Source organism: Alligator sinensis, unplaced genomic scaffold (genome assembly GCF_000455745.1).
Source record: "Alligator sinensis unplaced genomic scaffold, ASM45574v1 scaffold301_2, whole genome shotgun sequence".
NCBI lineage: Eukaryota > Metazoa > Chordata > Crocodylia > Alligatoridae > Alligator > Alligator sinensis.
Window position 1 is genome coordinate 1635713 of NW_005841874.1, and position 22008 is coordinate 1657720.

General features: G+C 42.2%; 1 protein-coding gene across 1 annotated transcript in view; it reads left to right on the forward strand.

The window, feature by feature from the left end:
* The window catches only part of LOC102372524 (T-kininogen 2-like), a 54607-nt gene extending 35542 nt beyond the window's left edge, over nt 1-19065 (forward strand). The window contains exons 4-11 of the mRNA XM_025195914.1: nt 3055-3139; nt 7156-7304; nt 8186-8293; nt 10186-10267; nt 13157-13308; nt 14663-14770; nt 15718-15804; nt 17870-19065. Coding sequence (XP_025051699.1) covers nt 3055-3139; nt 7156-7304; nt 8186-8293; nt 10186-10267; nt 13157-13308; nt 14663-14770; nt 15718-15804; nt 17870-18409 — 1311 coding nt within the window. The 3' untranslated portion in view covers nt 18410-19065. The remainder of the gene's footprint in view (nt 1-3054; nt 3140-7155; nt 7305-8185; nt 8294-10185; nt 10268-13156; nt 13309-14662; nt 14771-15717; nt 15805-17869) is intronic.
* Nucleotides 19066-22008: the final 2943 nt, after the last annotated feature.

Sequence of the window (22008 nt, forward strand, 5' to 3'; positions counted from 1 at the left end):
TTCACTTGACTCCTCTGTGGAACACACCTACCTCTCATTATGGAATACACATACTTCTCATTAACTTTACTGGCACCTAGATGTCACCATTGCCCTGCAAATGCATCTGAAATCAAATAGGATTTAGTTGGCAGTAAAACCTGGAGATTGTCTATCCTGCAATCACTGCACACACTGAAGCTAGCTTTAAACTAGCTGGCTTGGGTATTCCTAGTAATATAGCCACAGGAACATGGGGCTCAGGGTAAGCTGCAAAACTCGTATGTACTTGGCTGGGTAGCCTACTATGAGCTCTGTGCTGCTGCAGCTGTATTGGTAGCAGTCCCTAAAGTTTATTAGCTTCAATCACTGCCATGACTGCAGTGTGAACATCCCTCTGGATACTTAAAGAAAGAACCCCAGCTCTGATGCATTCGAGCCTGGTAACTCTTTTCCAATAAGGGCATGTATTCCAGAGGCATTCCATGGATATCCATCTGGATGTGTAGATTATAAGCAGTCAGTGTAATGCCAATCAAGTGGACTAGTCAAGGCCCTTTGAAAAGGCCTTTTTCAGATGATATCACCATCTTTTGATGATTCCACCATTGTCAGGCATTTATGCTGGAGGATACATTTTTTCATTTTTTTTCTCTGTGAAGCCTCTTTTTTGGGACAAGTTTCAGTAAAATGAGCACAGCCCTTTATGAACTGGAAGACAATGAGAAACTACAATGTCATCATACAACAAAGATTCTTGTCATTTCAGTACTTGTGAATAAACTTAAAATTTGACAACAGGGAAGCCAATCCCTAGGTCATAGATGTGCCTTTAGGCCAGTGAAAATCCTTTTTGATTTGGTAGAGAGCTAAGGGTTTCAGAGATACTTTAGTCAGATGCTTTGGGTTTCTTTACACAAAGCCAATTTTTACTAATAATCTGCTGGTGTACCATTGACACAACAAATACATGAATAAGAAGGAAGAGCAGAATTTAATTTTTAATATATGGTGGCCCATGATAAATGATTTAAGAGGTTCTCAATGGAATGATGCAATGCTCCTTCCTTTAAAATTACCAAAAAATCTCAGTATAGGTTCTCTTGCCATCTCTTTTCTTTTTTTATTTGTTTTACTCTTTGCTTATCTAAAGTCCCCCTGGACCATAACATACCTGGGATGATTTTACATTCCTGTGAAACATTACTGATTTTCTGGGTCTTGTCAATGTAAACTTCAGCTGTACATTCTCCTGTTTCCTGCAAACACAGATGACACCATTTGGTTTTAATGTACCTGATGCAGAAATCCAGTTAGCACCACATATACTGCTGGGAAATATTCCTGAGGTATTTTGTTGAAACAGAATACAGTTGGCAAGCATAACCTGTGCTTAGCGGATAAGAGCAATACAGGCTGACATGAGCAATCATAGTTGTTCATGAAGGAGTTTCAATTTTACTGTCTAAATTAGTCCAAGGTTTTGCTGTGGAAGGGGTGGGTTGGCTGATCACAGGAAAGCGGGAGCTGGGCTAAGCAGGTAGTATGAAAGGTATCTTTTGTTTTATGATTAACAAATGTTGGAATCTCTACTATTATATTGAAACTGTCTTTCTTAATTAGCTAATGCACCTGGAATGCATGCAGGGAACACATTTCAATAAATAAAGGATGCCTCATTTGCAAACGTAAACAGGGGCTAAAGCCGCCCCCTGCTAGCACAGAATCTGGGTCTCATGGGGCAGCTGGGCTCACAGCACGTCACGGTGATTCAGGTGGGACCTGAGGTTCTTGGAGGAGGGGCTAAATATGAATCAAACAGGTACTGAGGTGTACTGAATCCTATGGCTTCCCTATTTACAGCCTGTCCCTGGGACGGGCTGGCTGCAAGTCTCCACTGGAGGGAAGGTTGAGATTCTTTGTACTGCCACCAGGCCCTCCTGGTGAATATTCTGCCCCTCTTCTACCCAGGGTGGTTTTTACTGGTACAGGAGTCAATTTGCTCTCATAAGAAGGGATCCTGGTTTTCTCTGATTTAAAAATATCCCCAATTTTCAGTTAAAAAAAAGTACTCCCTGATCTAGCACCGGGGATGGGAAGTCAGTCCAACTGGGCTAACTTCCCCTCTCCGGCCCGATCTAGTGCCTGGGACGGGAAGTCAGCCCAGCTGGGCTGACTTCCCGTCCCAGGCACTAGATCGGGCCGGAGAGGGGAAGTTAGCCCAGTTGGACTGACTTCCCATCCCCGGTGCTAGATCAGGGAGTACTTTTTTTTAACTGAAAATTGGGGATATTTTTAAATCAGAGAAAACCAGGATCCCTTCTTATGAGAGCAAATTGACTCCTGTACCAGTAAAAACCACCCTGGGTAGAAGAGGGGCAGAATATTCACCAGGAGGGCCTGGTAGCAGTACAAAGAATCTCAACCTTCCCTCCAGTGGAGACTTGCAGCCAGCCCGTCCCAGGGACAGGCTGTAAATAGGGAAGCCATAGGATTCAGTACACCTCAGTACCTGTTTGATTCATATTTAGCCCCTCCTCCAAGAACCTCAGGTCCCACCTGAATCACCGTGACGTGCTGTGAGCCCAGCTGCCCCATGAGACCCAGATTCTGTGCTAGCAGGGGGCGGCTTTAGCCCCTGTTTACGTTTGCAAATGAGGCATCCTTTATTTATTGAAATGTGTTCCCTGCATGCATTCCAGGTGCATTAGCTAATTAAGAAAGACAGTTTCAATATAATAGTAGAGATTCCAACATTTGTTAATCATAAAACAAAAGATACCTTTCATACTACCTGCTTAGCCCAGCTCCCGCTTTCCTGTGATCAGCCAACCCACCCCTTCCACAGCAAAACCTTGGACTAATTTAGACAGTAAAATTGAAACTCCTTCATGAACAACTATGATTGCTCATGTCAGCCTGTATTGCTCTTATCCGCTAAGCACAGGTTATGCTTGCCAACTGTATTCTGTTTCAACAAAATACCTCAGGAATATTTCCCAGCAGTATATGTGGTGCTAACTGGATTTCTGCATCAGGTACATTAAAACCAAATGGTGTCATCTGTGTTTGCAGGAAACAGGAGAATGTACAGCTGAAGTTTACATTGACAAGACCCAGAAAATCAGTAATGTTTCACAGGAATGTAAAATCATCCCAGGTATGTTACGGTCCAGGGGGACTTTAGATAAGCAAAGAGTAAAACAAATAAAAAAAGAAAAGAGATGGCAAGAGAACCTATATTGAGATTTTTTGGTAATTTTAAAGGAAGGAGCATTGCATCATTCCATTGAGAACCTCTTAAATCATTTATCATGGGCCACCATATATTAAAAATTAAATTCTGCTCTTCCTTCTTATTCATGTATTTGTTGTGTCAATGGTACACCAGCAGATTATTAGTAAAAATTGGCTTTGTGTAAAGAAACCCAAAGCATCTGACTAAAGTATCTCTGAAACCCTTAGCTCTCTACCAAATCAAAAAGGATTTTCACTGGCCTAAAGGCACATCTATGACCTAGGGATTGGCTTCCCTGTTGTCAAATTTTAAGTTTATTCACAAGTACTGAAATGACAAGAATCTTTGTTGTATGATGACATTGTAGTTTCTCATTGTCTTCCAGTTCATAAAGGGCTGTGCTCATTTTACTGAAACTTGTCCCAAAAAAGAGGCTTCACAGAGAAAAAAAATGAAAAAATGTATCCTCCAGCATAAATGCCTGACAATGGTGGAATCATCAAAAGATGGTGATATCATCTGAAAAAGGCCTTTTCAAAGGGCCTTGACTAGTCCACTTGATTGGCATTACACTGACTGCTTATAATCTACACATCCAGATGGATATCCATGGAATGCCTCTGGAATACATGCCCTTATTGGAAAAGAGTTACCAGGCTCGAATGCATCAGAGCTGGGGTTCTTTCTTTAAGTATCCAGAGGGATGTTCACACTGCAGTCATGGCAGTGATTGAAGCTAATAAACTTTAGGGACTGCTACCAATACAGCTGCAGCAGCACAGAGCTCATAGTAGGCTACCCAGCCAAGTACATACGAGTTTTGCAGCTTACCCTGAGCCCCATGTTCCTGTGGCTATATTACTAGGAATACCCAAGCCAGCTAGTTTAAAGCTAGCTTCAGTGTGTGCAGTGATTGCAGGATAGACAATCTCCAGGTTTTACTGCCAACTAAATCCTATTTGATTTCAGATGCATTTGCAGGGCAATGGTGACATCTAGGTGCCAGTAAAGTTAATGAGAAGTATGTGTATTCCATAATGAGAGGTAGGTGTGTTCCACAGAGGAGTCAAGTGAAGTATGCATTTGAGTCTCCACTTGGAAAAATAAAAATATAAATTTGAATTCAATATCTCAGCCAGGTAGCATGGGAAGCAGAGCTCTTTTACCAACCTGAGGAAAAAATGTACAAGTTTGTTCACAGCTCATGAAAAGAAATAAAACCATAGCCTCTTTAGAACAGGATGCATGCTGTGTCTTGCTCTGTCTGCTTTCTGACTGCTCACTGAAAATAGCATTGTGGCTTTTTGTAACGGATATAACTGCTTCGCCATGCCACTGGCAGGCAAGAATCTGAAGGGTCAGATTCTGATCTGCTACTCTGATGTGAATCAGGAGTACCTACAACATGTACATGCTGGAGATAATCCGCATTGCCATTGAAAGCAGAATCTCCTCCAGAGATTCCTGTGGAAAGAGGTCAATAGCAATGGGTTCTGCCTGGTGAATGATTTCACAGCTCAGTCTCTCATATGTGAGCACCACATTGTTCAGCCATTAATACTGGAACAGTTCTACCGTGTCCTTAAATTGTTCCACTGTAGCCAGTTTACATCAGGTGAGGATCAGGCCCACAAACACTACCTGAATTCCATAGAGATCTAATACTCACTTTGATTCGCAAATTCACTGAATTATGAAATTAATTTATGCATTGAACTATGAAATGAATGTATGAAAATCCAGCCCATTGTTATCAGGCAGGAAAGAGGGGGAATAGGATTAGTGGTAGGGAACACAGTCTAGAGCCTCCTCCATCTAGGCTTTTAGTCAAAACTAGCCCAACATGGTGAAGCCTGAAAGTTGACGCTCTGATTGGGGAGGGTGCTGCCCTCCTCCTCAGCAGCCCAACAGGGGATGTTTATCACCCCTAACTCTGTGCTTCTCCCCCCATTAAGAAAACACTACCAGCTATCTGGTGATTCTGCCTTTCTTTCATGTGCATCAGCTCGGAAGTAGCCAGCACGTGGTCTGCTAGCCAATGCTGAGAGGTGTCTGTGAGGGATGGGGGAATGCCTGCTTAGCAGACAGTGGTGAGGGAACGGGGAGCAGAAGCCAGGCAGATGTCTGCAGAGACTGTCAGAGCTCCAGACAGGGAGCAGAGAAGACGGGCCAGCTCTGCTGTGGAGCAGAGAGCCCTGCCCAGAGAGCATGCTGGGATGCTGGGGGAGTCTGAGTTCATTTAAACCAGCAAGGGGTCTGGGACAGACACTGCATAACCCGGTTTGAGCCAAATCAGTTAAGTCTGGTTGGGCTTCCAAGGGAGGTGGTGCTCTCCCCTACCTTGGGGTCTTTAAGAGAAGGCTGGATAGGCATCCGACTGGGGTCATCTGACCCCAGCACTCTTCCCTGCCTAGGCAGGGGGTCGGACTCGATGGTCTGTTGAGGTCCCTTCCAACCCTAGCATCTATGAGTCTGTGGATCTATGATACTACATTCAATCAGGTTTATCTGAAACCAGTTTCAGCCATTCTCAAGCTAGCTTATGTGCACTGAACATCTCTTCTGTTACAGGTTTAAACCAGTTTATGATCACCTAAACCAGTTTATGTGTAATGTCTGTCCCTAGCCAATATGTCTGTTGAGCAGCTGAATGTAAAACTGTACGGAAGCTCTACATCATGGGGGCTCACCAGAAAAACTGCCAGTTGAAATGTTAATGCTTGGCGGCGAGTTTAAGATCTCCATAGATTATAAGCTGTCCAGTAAAACCAGACCTCAGGGAAATCTCACTTTATTGCAACGGTAACAGGCATATTTGGTAGCTAGGGCCAGATTAATGCATAGACAAACTAGGCACATGCCTAGGGCGCTAAGGAAAAAAGGGACCCAGTTGTGCTTATTTTACATATTATAATTATTGAGTGAATAAAAGATATGGAAATATACAGTATTAAGTAGGGGTCCACAGGTTTTTTTGCCCTTGAGCCCACTAAAGGGTTAATCTGGCCCTGCTGCTGACTTTTGCCATTCTCTTATCCATTGCTGATAAATGACACCCTTTCTCACATGTCGTCAGAGCTATGTCTTATATTTTCTTATTACAAATAGAGAAGAGCCTAAAACTAAATCTTAGATTCCAAGACTCCAGAAAAGTAGGGCCGAAGGGCCTAGTATCTGATTCCAGATGTGGATCCCAATTTTGCTGTAATGAACCAAAGCTGAAAGTCTATATGTCCCTCCAGGGACTTGCATCTGGAGCTGTATTTTGCTGTCTATTTGAAGGGAGTCAAGATTCTCACCACCTTAAACCAAGCAAGCGTTCAATAACTGTCTTCAATCATAAAAAGGATGGATATAAATAGGAGAGTGATCACCTATTCTCTGTATCCGCAGGGGGCGTGACAAATAATAATTGGCAAGAAGGGAGATTTGGGTTGTACAGTAGGAAGACTTTGGTAACTGGGAAGGTGATTAAATACTGAAATAAATTACCTAGAGAGGTTGTGGGATCTCTCTCCTTGGATGCTGTTAAGAGCAGGATAGACAGACACTTGGCTGGGATCATTTAGACACGGGCCTTGGGCAGAGGGTTAAACTAGGTAGTCTCATAAGGACTCTTCCAGCCCACTATGGCACTAAGAGTTCACTAACGTCTAGTAAGCGAGAAGCAAGGGGATTTCGTGATAGCGGCTCTTGGAGCTGCTCGAATTCGAGCACCCCCTCCCGGAACATGCGTATAAATGTCCATAGTGCCCCAAAGCTTGTCTAATATCCCTCCCAACTATGCGGTTGATCCAAAAAAAGATAGAACCAAAGAACCCTTCCTCCATATGCATCTTGTACTATCATGGCTACAACAACCCTTTGAGACTACTCCAATAAGTGAAGCTGTTTCTTGGAGAAAATCTCATTAATTTTTTGGTTGGTTTGTTTTTCAGCTCGTATGTGTGTTGGATGCAAACATCCCATTGGGAGCGACAGCCCAGATTTGCTACCCATTCTGAAGCTTGCTGTTCAAAACTTCAACAAAAGAAGTGTGAAACGCTTCCTTTATGATGTTGGTGAAATAATAAAAGCCACGAGTCAGGTTGGTATATTGGATTTTTCCTTCATTTTAGAGAAGATAGTACTTTGGCTCCTCCTATGCACATATTCCTTGTTTTTATTACATTTTTCTGTTATAGTTCACAGTCATAAGATGTGTGCTGTACAAATAGTACTGTATTGTTCCAATTATAAGTCAATCTTGCATATGAGCCTAACCCATGTTCTCAGATTTAATTGGAGGGAAAAAAATCTCTTGAATATTGGTTGATTTTTTTAAGGTAAACCAAACATCAAATAATACAGTGCAATGGAAGTCCGATTGTCAGCAGGCTGGTTTTAGGTTCATGCTGCATAGAAGTCAAGGGCAATTTTTATGCCTCTTCTGGGGGGGAAAAGGTAGACTTATAATCAAAGCTATACAGCACTTTTCACTTCTATAGAAGGGGAAACTGAGGCACACATTGTTGAACACCAGACTGTCTGTGCTTCTAGCTATGGACTCTACTAGACTGTTACTAAGCATGGTTTGTCTTTGAGCAATGTTCAGTGTTACCTCAGCTGTTCCTCTTGTCAATGCATACTGTTAGCAACGGAGGTGTTTATGGCAGTGAGGGGCAACCTGTTTGGCAGGCATGCAACCAATTAGCCCTGCACCCTCCCCAAGTGCCACTCCAATCCCACTCACCAGCATGATCTGCTGGTCTGCTTTCTACTTCCTTCCCTGTGCAAAACAAGGATCATATTTTCCCGCTGTGCTGGGGTTTGATGAGGCTTACAAACTGCAGCATGAGTGAAAGCCTTGAATGGAAGGCCCTGCAAAAATGGTATGATCTTGCTGTCCGTTTGGTGACTTCATGTAATAATTTTATTCCTCAAAGACTTACTGAAGCATTTGAGAAATCTCCTGAATATCTGTTCTAGGTGGTAGACGGAATAAACTACGAAGTTGAATATAAGATCAAAGAGACAAATTGCTCAAAGCATGAATATCAGGATTTACACGCAGAGTGCAAGCCTAGTTTTGGAGCCGTAAGTAATCTTCATGTATAGCTGAATATACACGTTAGGAAATAAGAACGACAACAAAGATTCTGATTCTGCAAAATAGTTAAATGCTTGCTCATCTTTAGGTCAGTGGGACTTCAGCATAGGTGTAAAGTTAAACATTTGCTCATGGATGGTACTGAACAGGAAGCAGCATTTTAAGTACTATGCTGAATCAGGGCTCTTGAAATGTCTGCAGGTTCACCTAGGCGACCAGAAGAGTCTCATTAAACCAATAAAGCTTTATTTTCAAGAAGATCCTGGCCAAGAACTCAGCCGGGGAAAGCAGTAAAGTCGTCATTAAAATGGCAAACACTTTAAGTAGTTTCAGGCAGATAGTTCCTAAGGAAACTAAGTAGCCAAATTCCCATTGTTCTGCATAGCATCTGAGCAGGAAAGGTTTGCTGGAAATAATAAGTAAATACATATTTCAGCTATGCAGCACTGAGTCCCCAGCTGGCTTGCCCAGAAGCATTTCCATCAGGAGAGGGGCTAATGCAAGTGGGGCTTATTTAGTCTTTAGAAGAGAAGACCAGTGGGGGATTTGATAGCAGCCTTTAATTAGCTGAAGGGTGCTTCCAAAGGGGATGGAGTGAGACCATTCCCAGTGGTGGCAGATGACAGGACAAGGAACAATGGTCTGCAGTTTCAGCACGGGTGGTTTAGATTGTATATTAGGAAAAACTTTCTCACTGGGAGGGTGGTGAAGTACTGCAATGGATTACCTAGCGAGGTGGTGGGTTCTCCAACCTTGGAGGTTTGTAAGGCCCATCACGACAAAGCCCTGGCTGGAATGATCTAGTTGGGGATGGTCCTACTTGGAGCAGGGGGTTGAGGTCCCTGCCAAACTTAATCTTCTATGATTCTAAGCATTCTCGAGCAGAATGCCCTCTTCATCCCTACCATTGCCAAAATCATTTTGTGGACAGTAATGAGCAGGCTACCACAAGCTACTTATGTCTCAGCAAAATGTATGTGTAGCAGATAAGTGTCACTGCAGAATGTCTCTATGATTGCTGTTCACAAATTATTGAGGGGACGTGCCCTCTTCAGAAGTGTTGTCTGGAAGGAGAAGGGATGAGACCACACTGTTCTGAATTGATAAAGAAGTGACTGTTGGACTATCTGGGTCCATGTCCTGGCATTACAGACTTGCTAGTTAACCTTAAGCTCATCACTTCATCTGTTTGAGCCTCCATTTCCAACTCTCTCAAAGGATTCATGAATTCAGCTAAGCTCCCTCAACTGTTAGACTGATCACATGCCCTGTAGTACTAGGTCTCAACCATTTAGCTGCTCAACTGTTAAGCAACCTTATGAGCTGACCACATATAGTGGGGTAAAATAATAGGGCAGTAAAACACTGGAATTGAGAGGTGGTGGACTCTCCATCCTTGAAGTTTGTTTTAAGACCCAGGTAGACAAAGCTTTGGCTGGGATGATGTAGTTGGGGCCGGTCCTGCTTTGAGCAGGGGGTTGCACTAGATGTGACCTCCGGAGGTCCCTTCCAACCTTCATGTTCTGTGAGTCTATGGTTCTGTGTAGCACTTGTTAGGGATTGGCAGGTCTTGTCAACAGATCTGCAGCTGTACTACCCTCAAACTAATGCATCTGAATCGTTATCTTCTGCTGCAAGGTCTACTACTGTGTGCTCCAAACCACGAAAGGCAACAGCTCAGGGCACAGCCTAAGGACTTGGTTCTCAAAGGCTTAATCACCTTGCAATCACCTTACACTCTCACAGAAGCCAAAGGCAGTCAGTAGCATTCATAGCTATCTAATCAAGCTCAAAGTCTTTTTCCCCTATAAGCAGGGGCACTGGGACATTTACATGAGTACAGTATTCTTAAGAACTGTTGTTTCTTTTTGAAATGCAGCTTGAAGGTCGCTGTGAAGCCAAGGCTTTTGTGGATCTCAACAACACAATTGCAAGCATCATAGAGAAATGCATGTTTCCAGGTATGTGGAGATTACCATCATCGGGAAGGTGGTGAAACTCCAGCTGATGTGTTACGATTCCAAATTAATGTGTAATCAAAATGCAAAGGCATTGAGAAAATAATGAGAGGAGACATGATGCTGGGCAAGAAAAAAAAAATCAAAGGTCTTTTCCCCTCCCACCGGGAAATATTAATACAACATTTTCTCATTTTCTAAAAGTAGGTAAAACAGCAGGGAAAGTTGTTATCTCTGATCTGTCCACCTTCTGTCTACTATGGCATGTTGGGCTGGCCACTGGGCTCCGTATAGCAATGGCCTGGATGATCTCAGAGTCAGCCCCACTATAAAGGTCTCCAGAGCAGCTTCAACAGCATGATTTTTCACCTAAGCCACTTGTACACACAACAGAGGTTTAGTCCTCACCGTTTTCTTTTCTTCCCCCTAAACTGAAACAGTGATTTTGCACACTGTTTCAATTTTTCCAGCACCCTGTGCACCAGCCCCGAAGCCTTCTCCAGCTTCTAGCAAACCCAGCCACCATCCTGCTGTCTTCCCACACTGCCCCAGGGGCAAGCCAGCCCATTCTCAGGTGGCCACATGTGTTTTAAGACCCAGGTAGACAAAGCTTTGGCTGGGATGATGTAGTTGGGGCCGGTCCTGCTTTGAGCAGGGGGTTGCACTAGATGTGACCTCCGGAGGTCCCTTCCAACCTTCATGTTCTGTGAGTCTATGGTTCTGTGTAGCACTTGTTAGGGATTGGCAGGTCTTGTCAACAGATCTGCAGCTGTACTACCCTCAAACTAATGCATCTGAATCGTTATCTTCTGCTGCAAGGTCTACTACTGTGTGCTCCAAACCACGAAAGGCAACAGCTCAGGGCACAGCCTAAGGACTTGGTTCTCAAAGGCTTAATCACCTTGCAATCACCTTACACTCTCACAGAAGCCAAAGGCAGTCAGTAGCATTCATAGCTATCTAATCAAGCTCAAAGTCTTTTTCCCCTATAAGCAGGGGCACTGGGACATTTACATGAGTACAGTATTCTTAAGAACTGTTGTTTCTTTTTGAAATGCAGCTTGAAGGTCGCTGTGAAGCCAAGGCTTTTGTGGATCTCAACAACACAATTGCAAGCATCATAGAGAAATGCATGTTTCCAGGTATGTGGAGATTACCATCATCGGGAAGGTGGTGAAACTCCAGCTGATGTGTTACGATTCCAAATTAATGTGTAATCAAAATGCAAAGGCATTGAGAAAATAATGAGAGGAGACATGATGCTGGGCAAGAAAAAAAAAATCAAAGGTCTTTTCCCCTCCCACCGGGAAATATTAATACAACATTTTCTCATTTTCTAAAAGTAGGTAAAACAGCAGGGAAAGTTGTTATCTCTGATCTGTCCACCTTCTGTCTACTATGGCATGTTGGGCTGGCCACTGGGCTCCGTATAGCAATGGCCTGGATGATCTCAGAGTCAGCCCCACTATAAAGGTCTCCAGAGCAGCTTCAACAGCATGATTTTTCACCTAAGCCACTTGTACACACAACAGAGGTTTAGTCCTCACCGTTTTCTTTTCTTCCCCCTAAACTGAAACAGTGATTTTGCACACTGTTTCAATTTTTCCAGCACCCTGTGCACCAGCCCCGAAGCCTTCTCCAGCTTCTAGCAAACCCAGCCACCATCCTGCTGTCTTCCCACACTGCCCCAGGGGCAAGCCAGCCCATTCTCAGGTGGCCACATGTGTTCTGCCAGCTGCAGGAGACTGCTGAAGGCAGAAGCAGCAAGGAGCCTGATCCTTATTTTCTGCAGAGCTTGCCTGTCCCTCCTACAACCAGAGGGCAAGCTAACAACAGCATTGTTGCAATTTGCAACATTGCAAACTCATTGTAAACCCCCAAAACTCTTGCATGTATACAGGGTGACGTCATTAAGCCATACAAAGTGACATTGTCATCCCATGTACATGGTAATGGCGCCACGTGTATAAGCACCCTAAACTTTACTTAAAGGTAGAATCAACTTCCTTACTCCTTTCTACCATCACTGCCAGAAGAGGACCTTTCAACAGACATTAATGTCACACCATTCATCTTCACTAAGTGATTTTTCAGATATGCTTGCAGAAAATCTAGATTTGCCAAGGAGCTCCAGTCCCACCTCCCACATGGCAGAGAAGTCCACCATGGAGGGCCTACACAAAGATACAGATGTGAACAAAAAGATAGACATGGAACAACATGGTCAAAACTAGATTTTCTATGTATATCCCCTTCTCAAACTATACAGCCACATCCATCCCAGCTGGTTCCCAGAGCTTGTTCACTAATGTGCAGTGTTGCCACCATTTGTATTTCATGTCCTTAATTTTATTTTTAAGTTTGATACCTTACAAACTTTTCAGGGGGTAAAAGTTCCCACCTCTACCTGATTAAACAATGACTACTTTACAGTCACTGAGTGCAAGGTGGACATACCCCCAGACGTGTTCTCCTTCAAATAATGCTTATGATATTCTTAAAAATACAGTTGGTCATGCCTTATAATGTACACTCAGAGCTTTCAAGACTGGATGTTGTCTCATTTCCTCTAATCCAGCCCTCACCTAGTTGCAAATGAGTCTGTATCTGTCTTCTCCACCAAATATACTTTGTGTACACAACTCTCACTTCTAGGAGAAGCAGATTATTGATCAAATACCCTATCTAGCCTTAGCTGCTGAATTTACATTTCTCTCACATACCTCCTACGGAAGCTCAAAATATTTAGGTTCAGTCTATTAAAACACGTTCCATTCAGATAGCTATGGATTTCCAAATAGATGGTTCCCCAGCCCTAATACACACTGCATCTTGTTTTATTCTTTGGATTTATTTGTAACCCAATGTTTCTTTCTGATGAGGGAACTGCAGACCCACCATTCTGTGCAGGCTGTCCAGTTCCCATCCCGGTTGACAGTCCAGAACTGGAGGAAGTACTCAAGGTTTCCATGGAGAAATACAATTCAGAGAGCAATACTGATTTCTACTATAAAATTAAAAGCGTATACCACGCCACAGTCCAGGTTGGGATTTAACCTTCCTTTTTAAATTCAGTTATATTTAATCTCATCGCTCCCTATGTTGTAGAGATGGGCCTAGGATGTGGTATATCTGCAAGTCTGAGCTGAATCAAGGCTCAGTTTGAACCACCGGTTCACCTTACTCACAAAATTTCGATCATCTCACTTTGTATCCAAAAGGGAGTAAAAAAATCATTCCTTCAATTTCAATATGGCATGGACCCAAAACCCTAGGGATAGGTACAGGTTCAGGGATCTGCTTTTTTTCCCCCATCCTTCTTTACCAAACCTTTCTCAACATTTTATAGCTGTCCAAGTTGCAAAGTAAGGTATTAGGTAAGATTATTCAGTGCATCCTCCAGGCTCAGCATTCTATCCTATAATATTCTCTGGTGCCTTGTTTGGCAATAGTTTTCACAGGCTCAAAAATAGATTTCCTCCTTATTCCTTTTATAATCTGAGTACTTGCATCCAAATTCTGTTCTTGGTAACACACCATTGTAACGTCACAAAAGTAGAGTTACTCTAAATTCACACCACTATAAATTGCAGAGCAGAATCCAAATTTGTAACCAAATTTGATCCCTATCTTCAACTTGTCAATAAATGAGAATGCACACTTATGGCACTGTATAAATAAATAGTTCCTATTGCAGACCTAAACAGGTCTCATTGTCAGAAAATAATGAATATTCACCACAATTTATCTTGTGCTAAATGCCTTGTGAGCAATGCAAACCTCTTCTAAGCTCTCTACTCAGTTCTTTTCCTTTAGTGCTGTTTTAACAATTCTAATACTTATAAGCAGTTATCATTTCAGTACTGGGAGCTGGGATCTTAATACTCACTGCTGAAGCTTTCAGTTGACAAACGCTTCTTTGTTTGTAGCAAGATACACTGATTAAAATCCTGACTGATGAGACTCATATTCAAGGTAAAAATGCCCATCTAATTGGGAAAGAGACAAAACTAATTAGTTTATACGCTGCATAGGATTAAAATAAAAACATCTTCTTCTCCACTTGTCCAAACTGTACCAGCTACAACATCCTGCTTATTTGCCTTTCTGCAACGTCTTCTTTTATATTGTCCCATGCCCGTAAACCACCATTCCTGAGACTTATGTCATTTTGCCCTTTATGTTCTTTTCCTCCGCTTGCAATACTATGATAATATTAGCAGGTCTAATGGAGTATAAAAAATAAGTCAATCAGAAATGGATGTAGATCATGACATTTTTAATGCTCACAACCCTGCTGGTCAGCTGCTTCTTTTTACCGCATTTTTATTTTCTGTGATTCCTGTATGAGAAAAAATGCATATTTACTGAGGAAACCCTTGGGACTGATTTTTTCAGGTCGTTGCAGGAAAAAATTATGAGATACATTTTAATATTCAGAAGACAAACTGCTCCAAGTCAGAAGTGGAGAAACTGAATGAAGACTGTGAAGCTGAAATTGGCAGCGTAAGTAATTAGGATGCTATGGACTACCACATTCAACACCCATTTCCTAATTCACCAAACAGAACAACACCAGAGGATGTATACGGTAAACTCATGTAAAGCAACATAATTGTGTTTCTAGGTTCAGTTGCCTCTTCTGCTAGCCAACTAACTCAATAAATATGAGCCATCGCCTCATGCCACAGGCTCTGTACATGGTGCAAAGTTGATGGGAAAATTTGGGGCCATTTCCTCAGTTGTGAATCCAACTGGAAGGTGGGAAGGAGCAGACAAGGTGTGGGAGGGCCCAGGTAATGGAGTAATGTGTTTCTGAAGGTATGAGCCCAATGGATTGGACACCAAGGAGAGCATGGCTGGGTGGAAAGGTCAGCTAGTACTGCTGGAGTGAATGCATTTGATGCTGAGAGGATTTGCTGGAAGGAGGCACTGATGGAAATGGTGCTCCAAGTCAGGAGGTGCTGTTGGGCAGGGAAATTTTATTCCCTTTCTTCTTTCTTCCCAGCTGCTGCAAGGAGCTGCAAACCCAGCTCCATAATATCAATGGGCACGTTTAAAACTTAGCCTTAATCCCTGTCTACCTCAATTTACCCATTTTACATAGGGATAACAACATTAATACTTCCCTACCTCTCACAGCTTTTGGGAGAATTAACTACTTAATCTTGTAAAGCGTTGGACATTAAAAGTGCTACAAATTATTGTTGGGTGTTCAATTGTATGATCCATGAAAGCTTCCTAAATCTAAATAAAACTAAATGAGGAAGTTTTCCAGTAGAGGAACTTCCATAGTTATGACAAATACATTTTATAGATGTGCATATAAATTCCCTATTCATTGTGTTTAAAAGTATCATTAAAAAGCTGTATCATTACGCACACACAATTCTGATTCTTTGTAATACTTTGTTGATTTAAAACCTCATGTTTCCTTTCTGCTTTGCTCACAGATGCCGTTAGAGTGCACAGCAAATATATATGTGGTGCCATGGAAGCAGGAAATCTTCCCTCAGGTTAACTGCAGTGCAGCGTTAATGGTACGAATCCTAAATAAATTTTTCTTCCATTTCAGCCTACTTGCAGCACAGTAAGTAGCAGGGGAGGAGGGTCTTCTATATGAGATGCAACGTCGCGGTAGCCACGAGTACTACGTGACTGCCCAGTTGGGCACACGTGTAAATGCACTCTGTGTAGTGGAGAAATATTTGCTTTCCTCTATCCATCCAGTTCTCAGATTAGCTCTGATTTGTTCTATAGTGATAGGAGGGAAATGCTTACTTGCTGTCATGTTAGTAATGTCATGAACTGTCTGCTCACCCTGTAACTCTGGTGGCTTTGTGACACATAGGCTGAACTCAGGTAATGTATGATATCCTGGCCTACATGAGAAAGAACAGAAGATGCAGAAGGAAGCAGCAGAATACGTAGACACTGTTTTGGTGATTGGATGCCTGCTCCTTTGCTTTTGCTGTCAAACTCAAATTCATGAGGTGCTGAGGATTATCGACCCCCGCACCGCCAATCCAGCTGCATAGAGCCTGGCTGGCCACCAGAGCATAGCTGTGGGCAGCCAAGTTCCTTTTCTGGTGACACATGCTACTGCTGTGTGCTCCATGCCGCTTTGTGCAGCCGTTTACTTTTGCGATACCAGGACAAGGACATCCCAGTATCAAATATTGACACTGTGCTGCAAATTTTCAGTATGGTGTACAGTGTTATATTTGCTATGTGTGGTTTTCACCACTAAAAACAGGTTTGCAGAGCTGCATAGCACATGTGCAGGCTTGTATGGACATGCCCCAGGAGTTCAAAAATCTCAAAAATGTCTGCTAATCTGTGTTTATTAGCCGGGGAGTAGATAGTTGTTTTTTCTGAAGCAGCAGTTTCCACATCCCCCCATTCCACCGTTACCAGCCCCTATATCTAGGTAAGTGTTTGGTGGTCACAAAACAGGGATATCAAGTCAAACACTTTGATTTTTTTTTTTTATTTATACCTGTGAGGCCAGAAATAGAAAACCGAACAAGCCTGCAAATGATTCAGTACTCAACACTCTTATTGGGCTCAGTAGCTTCATCACATCCAGGATATGTGTACTGGGTGAACATGACCACTTGAATCATGTCTACACTACAGACCATATTGAATTTGGCATTGGTTTTCAAATATGGTTTCACCCTAGGTTTCCTCGAACAGTGGCTTAATAAGGTCCAGCTGTTCTAATGAGCAGGAACTAAACCATGTTAGATAGTTGATGTCAGAAGAGCAATAAGTCTCTGTTGGTTAGATGAAAAGAGATTCTTATAAAGGGTTTTCTACATTACTGTACGAAGCAAAGCTCTGTGTTGATCACCTATTGTTAAATACATAGTGGGGCAGGGCGTGATTGTGTAGACATTAACCTATGCTAATTATCTTCCACTAGTTACAAATATATATAGTTCCAATCTGACAACTAAAAAATCATTAAGTAGTACTTCACAAAATAAAATGAGCCAGGTTTTTGCTTCATGCCTCTATTGAAACTAGCATTTGACATGAATTAGCACATTGTTTTTTCTCCTTGATATGATATCTTATGACTATGCCTAGGGTACTTTAGTTCCAAAATTGTTCACAAATGAGACCTAATATACACACTTACAAAGAGTCATCTGATTGGGCTATGCCGCACAGTCCTTTTCTGTGGTAAAAGCAGCTAAATCAGTAATAGATAAAGAGATTTCTTTACTTATAATTTCCCAACAATTTTGGAATATTTCTGGAGGAATGGTTCTATATAGTTATATTATTTGCATTTAGACCATAGATGGATAAGATCATCTAATTTAGCCCAGAAGACCTGGTAAAACATTTTTGTTAACTGGCTCACATTTATACCTCAGCTATAGTTTGCTGGTTCTCAAATATTTGAAACTAATGCACTGAGGTCAGGCAATCCAGAAAACTCCCTCTCTCCACCAGCTCTTTAAACATACTTGTTTAACATTTTACACTGGAACCTCAAACGGAATACAAACAGTTTGTTCCAAATAGTGTACTATGTACTAATCATTAAATTACCGTAATCTCTTTGTCTAAATATCTGCCATTTCCTTTCAGGGTCATTATGGCTATCGTAACGGCTTTACCCCTTTCCGATCTTCTATGGAGCATGAAATTGGGCCTGGACGAGCAAATGAGGATGGACAAAGGGCAGGGCATGCATGTAGGGTTGGTTCATGCAGTCATGAACATGGCCATGGACATCAGTTTAAGCACAGACCTGGGCATAAAAGAGGGCATGAAATTGGGTGCGGGCATAAAAAACATCATAAGAAGGACAAACATAAAGACTCCAAAGACAAGTCCTCTGAAGAATCGGAGGAAAAGGTCCCTTGCCAAAGGGAAAGCCAGCCACCAAGCGTAGATGAAGGTCTATTCCAGTCAGATGCATTAACTACTCCTGCAGTTACAGTGGGTCCAAGAGATGATTCTTCTACCCCTGATATCCCTGTAGAACCAGTTAGCCCTGCAACTGTTGAAACTACTCCTGATATTTCTTTATTTCATGAGCTTCCAGATCACCCAGAATCCCCTGTTCCCAAGTGTCCTGGAAAGCCATGGAAATCAGTTATGCAACTCACAAATCCTTCTGAATAGCCCAGATTATTTACAAATGAGGATCTTTAACCTCATGCATCAGAAAAGGCCAATTCAGCATCAGAAAAACCTTCAACTATCAATATTGATGTGGATGATTTTGACCTTGTGGGTGCTTTATCCTTTTAATATGAACAGTCTGTGATCCATTTTTTGAGGCCAAAGATAGAAAATTATACAATTATCTTCTTTGGAAGCCAAAACATTTCTTAGAAGAATGGTTTCCACACTGTTACCTACAATACTCAAGAAGGTCACTAGCAAATCCTGAGAACAAAGAGCACAAGGCAATCTCAATACCTGATTCACCCCTCACAAGGGTGCTCGTTAGGAGTGAGTCCACTGAAATCTGTGTGACACTGCTGTAGAACAAGCAACAGTGAGAGGAAACCGTGGGTTTCTTTCTCCAATCTTCCAGTGAAGTGAATTGATTTAGGTATTTGTGAGTCCTTTTTCTCATACACCAAAAGTATTACACTCACGCCCACTGTGCTAAGTTTAAAATACTATGGGGACTGGTACAAAGAATTCTGGGAATGATCTGAGGGAACCTAGTCAAAGGATAACTGTAGGGTGAGGAAAGCAGCTCACACTGTGAAATAGGACAAGGCCCCTTCCCTTAAATATTTAAAATCATCTGCTGGACTGACAATTGAAAAACAATAAAATATAAATGTTTTACTTGTGGATTTCTTTACTCCTATTAACATAATCTCCAATTCTTTACCATATAGTTGCTTTCTTGGAGGAGACATTGGAAGGAGAAGTCACAGAAACCCAGATAAAACATCATCTCTTAAGCAAGTCCCAGCTGGAACGCATTTCCAGAGCAGCAAAACTATTTCTGCTATGTAGAATATTTGCTGTACAGCATAATCACAGCAACTAACAGCTTTTCCTTTGGGAGTGGTTCACAGGTACCACAGGTCTGAGAACAGGCTAACGGACAGTATGGGGTGCTTAAGATATCTGACACCTTCCATCCTAAGACTGTGTTTTCTGTTGCAAACTATTTGCTTGTAGCTCAGCAGAAATTTTCTATTCTGGGTGTCTACCAAACCCAGAATATTTTTTGTAGGTTTTAGCTAAACTGTTCCACTTATTTGCATGTATAATATTAAGGAAAACACATTTTTTGCCATGTTAAAAATTCATACGCCTCTTTCGCTAAGTCTTAGTATTCCCATGGTTTCATTCAGGAATTTGAGAGTTGGCAGGGGGCTTCCTCCATGGTCCATGCCCCACACTCATGAAAATCCACCAAATTCTGCCTGAGAAAGAAGTCTCTAAATAACTGGAGTTTGCATGTACTTAAGAGAGGTTGGTTAGTGATTAGCAGCTATATTCTCTAAGATTTCATCTCTACCAAGCATGTCCCAGCCCAGACATGGGGAGATCTAGGATTTGGAAAGGTGGTACATGTGGTGCATCATCCTGTTACACAGTATCTATTTTTCTCCAGGTAGAAAGAAGCTGAAAACTTTACTAACATGCAAGGGAAATAGGGCTGTACCATTATGTTAATCTCTGAAGCAAAGAACAAATAAAACTTAATTGGCATGAGCTAAGAACAGTCTGCAGGGCTACAAAATAGGAGCTATATTACCAAGAGCACCTGACAGACAATAGAACTACAGAAGAAAGGCTAGCTTAATTAGTGGAACATCAAGACCTTTACAAAGGAGAGAGGGTCATTAACACTTGTGAATGAAAAGTTTAGAAGGCATCAGGTAGATTTTAATGTGCCATCGATACAACTGATGCTCTCACTGCTGCCTTAACAGCAATGCTGCTGCCACTGCCAGGCAACTGTGCAGCGGGAATTAAACGAGGTGCGACTGCATCAGTGCACAGCCCTGCCTCACACGAGCCGCCCCTTAGCCCAGGGTTGCAAAAGTTGATTAGGACATTGCTGGTAATCGCTCCTCCCACCTGCTGGAGCTGCAGTGTCACCTGCAACAGCATCAAGAGCAAGAAGCGGGTCTGTTCTGTTCTCACTATGCTCCTGTTGCTGATGCATGTGCAGAAGGGAGAAGAACAGGTACAGGCCGATGAAGAACATTGGGATTAGGTTGGAAAAGTTGCAGAGTGTGGGAAGACAGGAGCAGGAGCTTGTCAACGAGGAGGCAGAATAATATCATGGAAGGGAAGGGAGTGAGGAACAGAAACTAGGAAGAGGGACAGAAGCCATGGAAGTTGAAAGGACACAAATAGGGGTTGGGGGACATGGGCCAGAGACCAAAGACAGGAGCAGACAGAAGGAAATGGGTGCAGATGGAAGAAAGGGGCAGGAGCTGAGGCAATAGTCACAATGGACTGGAAAGGGGCAAGAACTGGGGAAAGGAAAAGGAGCTGAAGGGAACAGAATTAAGTCGGAGAGACCAAGACAGAAGGGCTTGTATCCACAAGAGGATTTCCCTCCCCAACTAGGGGGATTGCATCAATTAGTGGCAAGGGAAGCAGAAGCAACACTTGAAAAACTGAAAAATACCAACTGCAATGTGGTATGACATAAACACACAAGTTCAGGCAACACTCAGATACTATATTAATACAGATAGTAGGACACCGCACTATGGATCTTAAGATCTCAACCGTATTGATGATCCATGCAGCAGGGGGGCTGTTTAGCACCATAAGATGATTTTTTCATTCATTCAGTGTTTGAGCTTTGAAAAATATTAAGAATGTAAATTAAAAAGCTACATTAAAAGAGTCTTGAGAAAAGCCAAGTAACTCAAAGTTAGAAAATACCTATATTTAGGTTGCACAAGCTTAATTTATGTTGGTACACTAGGTGGACTATAATTTCTCTATTTCCCTTATTTAACCATTTGTTTTCATTCTGAATCAGAACAAACATAGCATTTAAAATAAAATGTTAGATAAAAGTGCCAAAAAGCCCCACTGAAGTCTATGAGCTATACGGATGTAGGGTGAATTGAGTCAAAATTACTCAATTCCTCTTCTGGGCAAGTGCTGTGCTCAGTATGTGCTGAGCTGAAAGCAAAGCACTGTTTTTGTTTTTCCATATCTGTAAGCACACTTAGCATCTTTGCATCTCAGTTCCCCGCCCACATAAAAAGGAGATAACAATAAAAACCCTTTCATCTAACAGGTTTAAAGTTTGTTGAATGCTTGTAAAGGCTGATGAACACCATAAAAAGTCCCACGAGGAAATGAATCATTCTGTTTTCAGAGCAATATGCAGTAAATACAGCATGGGGCCCACACACAACAAGGAGGAAGCAAAATACTGAATAGCTGCCTGCTTAGTGAGCACGGTCCTTTCCGAGGCAGGGTTCCCATGGACTGGTACGCGGCTGTATAATTCAAGACCATCTCGGACTGCACACATACAAGGGGCTGAACTAAGGCTGGATAGCCAACTTTAATTCTGGCATCCCACAAATATTAGTGCTTGACTTTGATACCTTAATAACTTTCTTTTCCCAAAGGTTCTTCTTTGTGTGTTATTAACAGAGGACTCTAACTAAAATATATCATAGGACTGCAAGCAGAGCCTAGCCATTCATGATGAGTTCAGGGCTCAGAGATCAGGTCGTTTGGTAGCTGGCATGACTATTAGCAGCTATTTC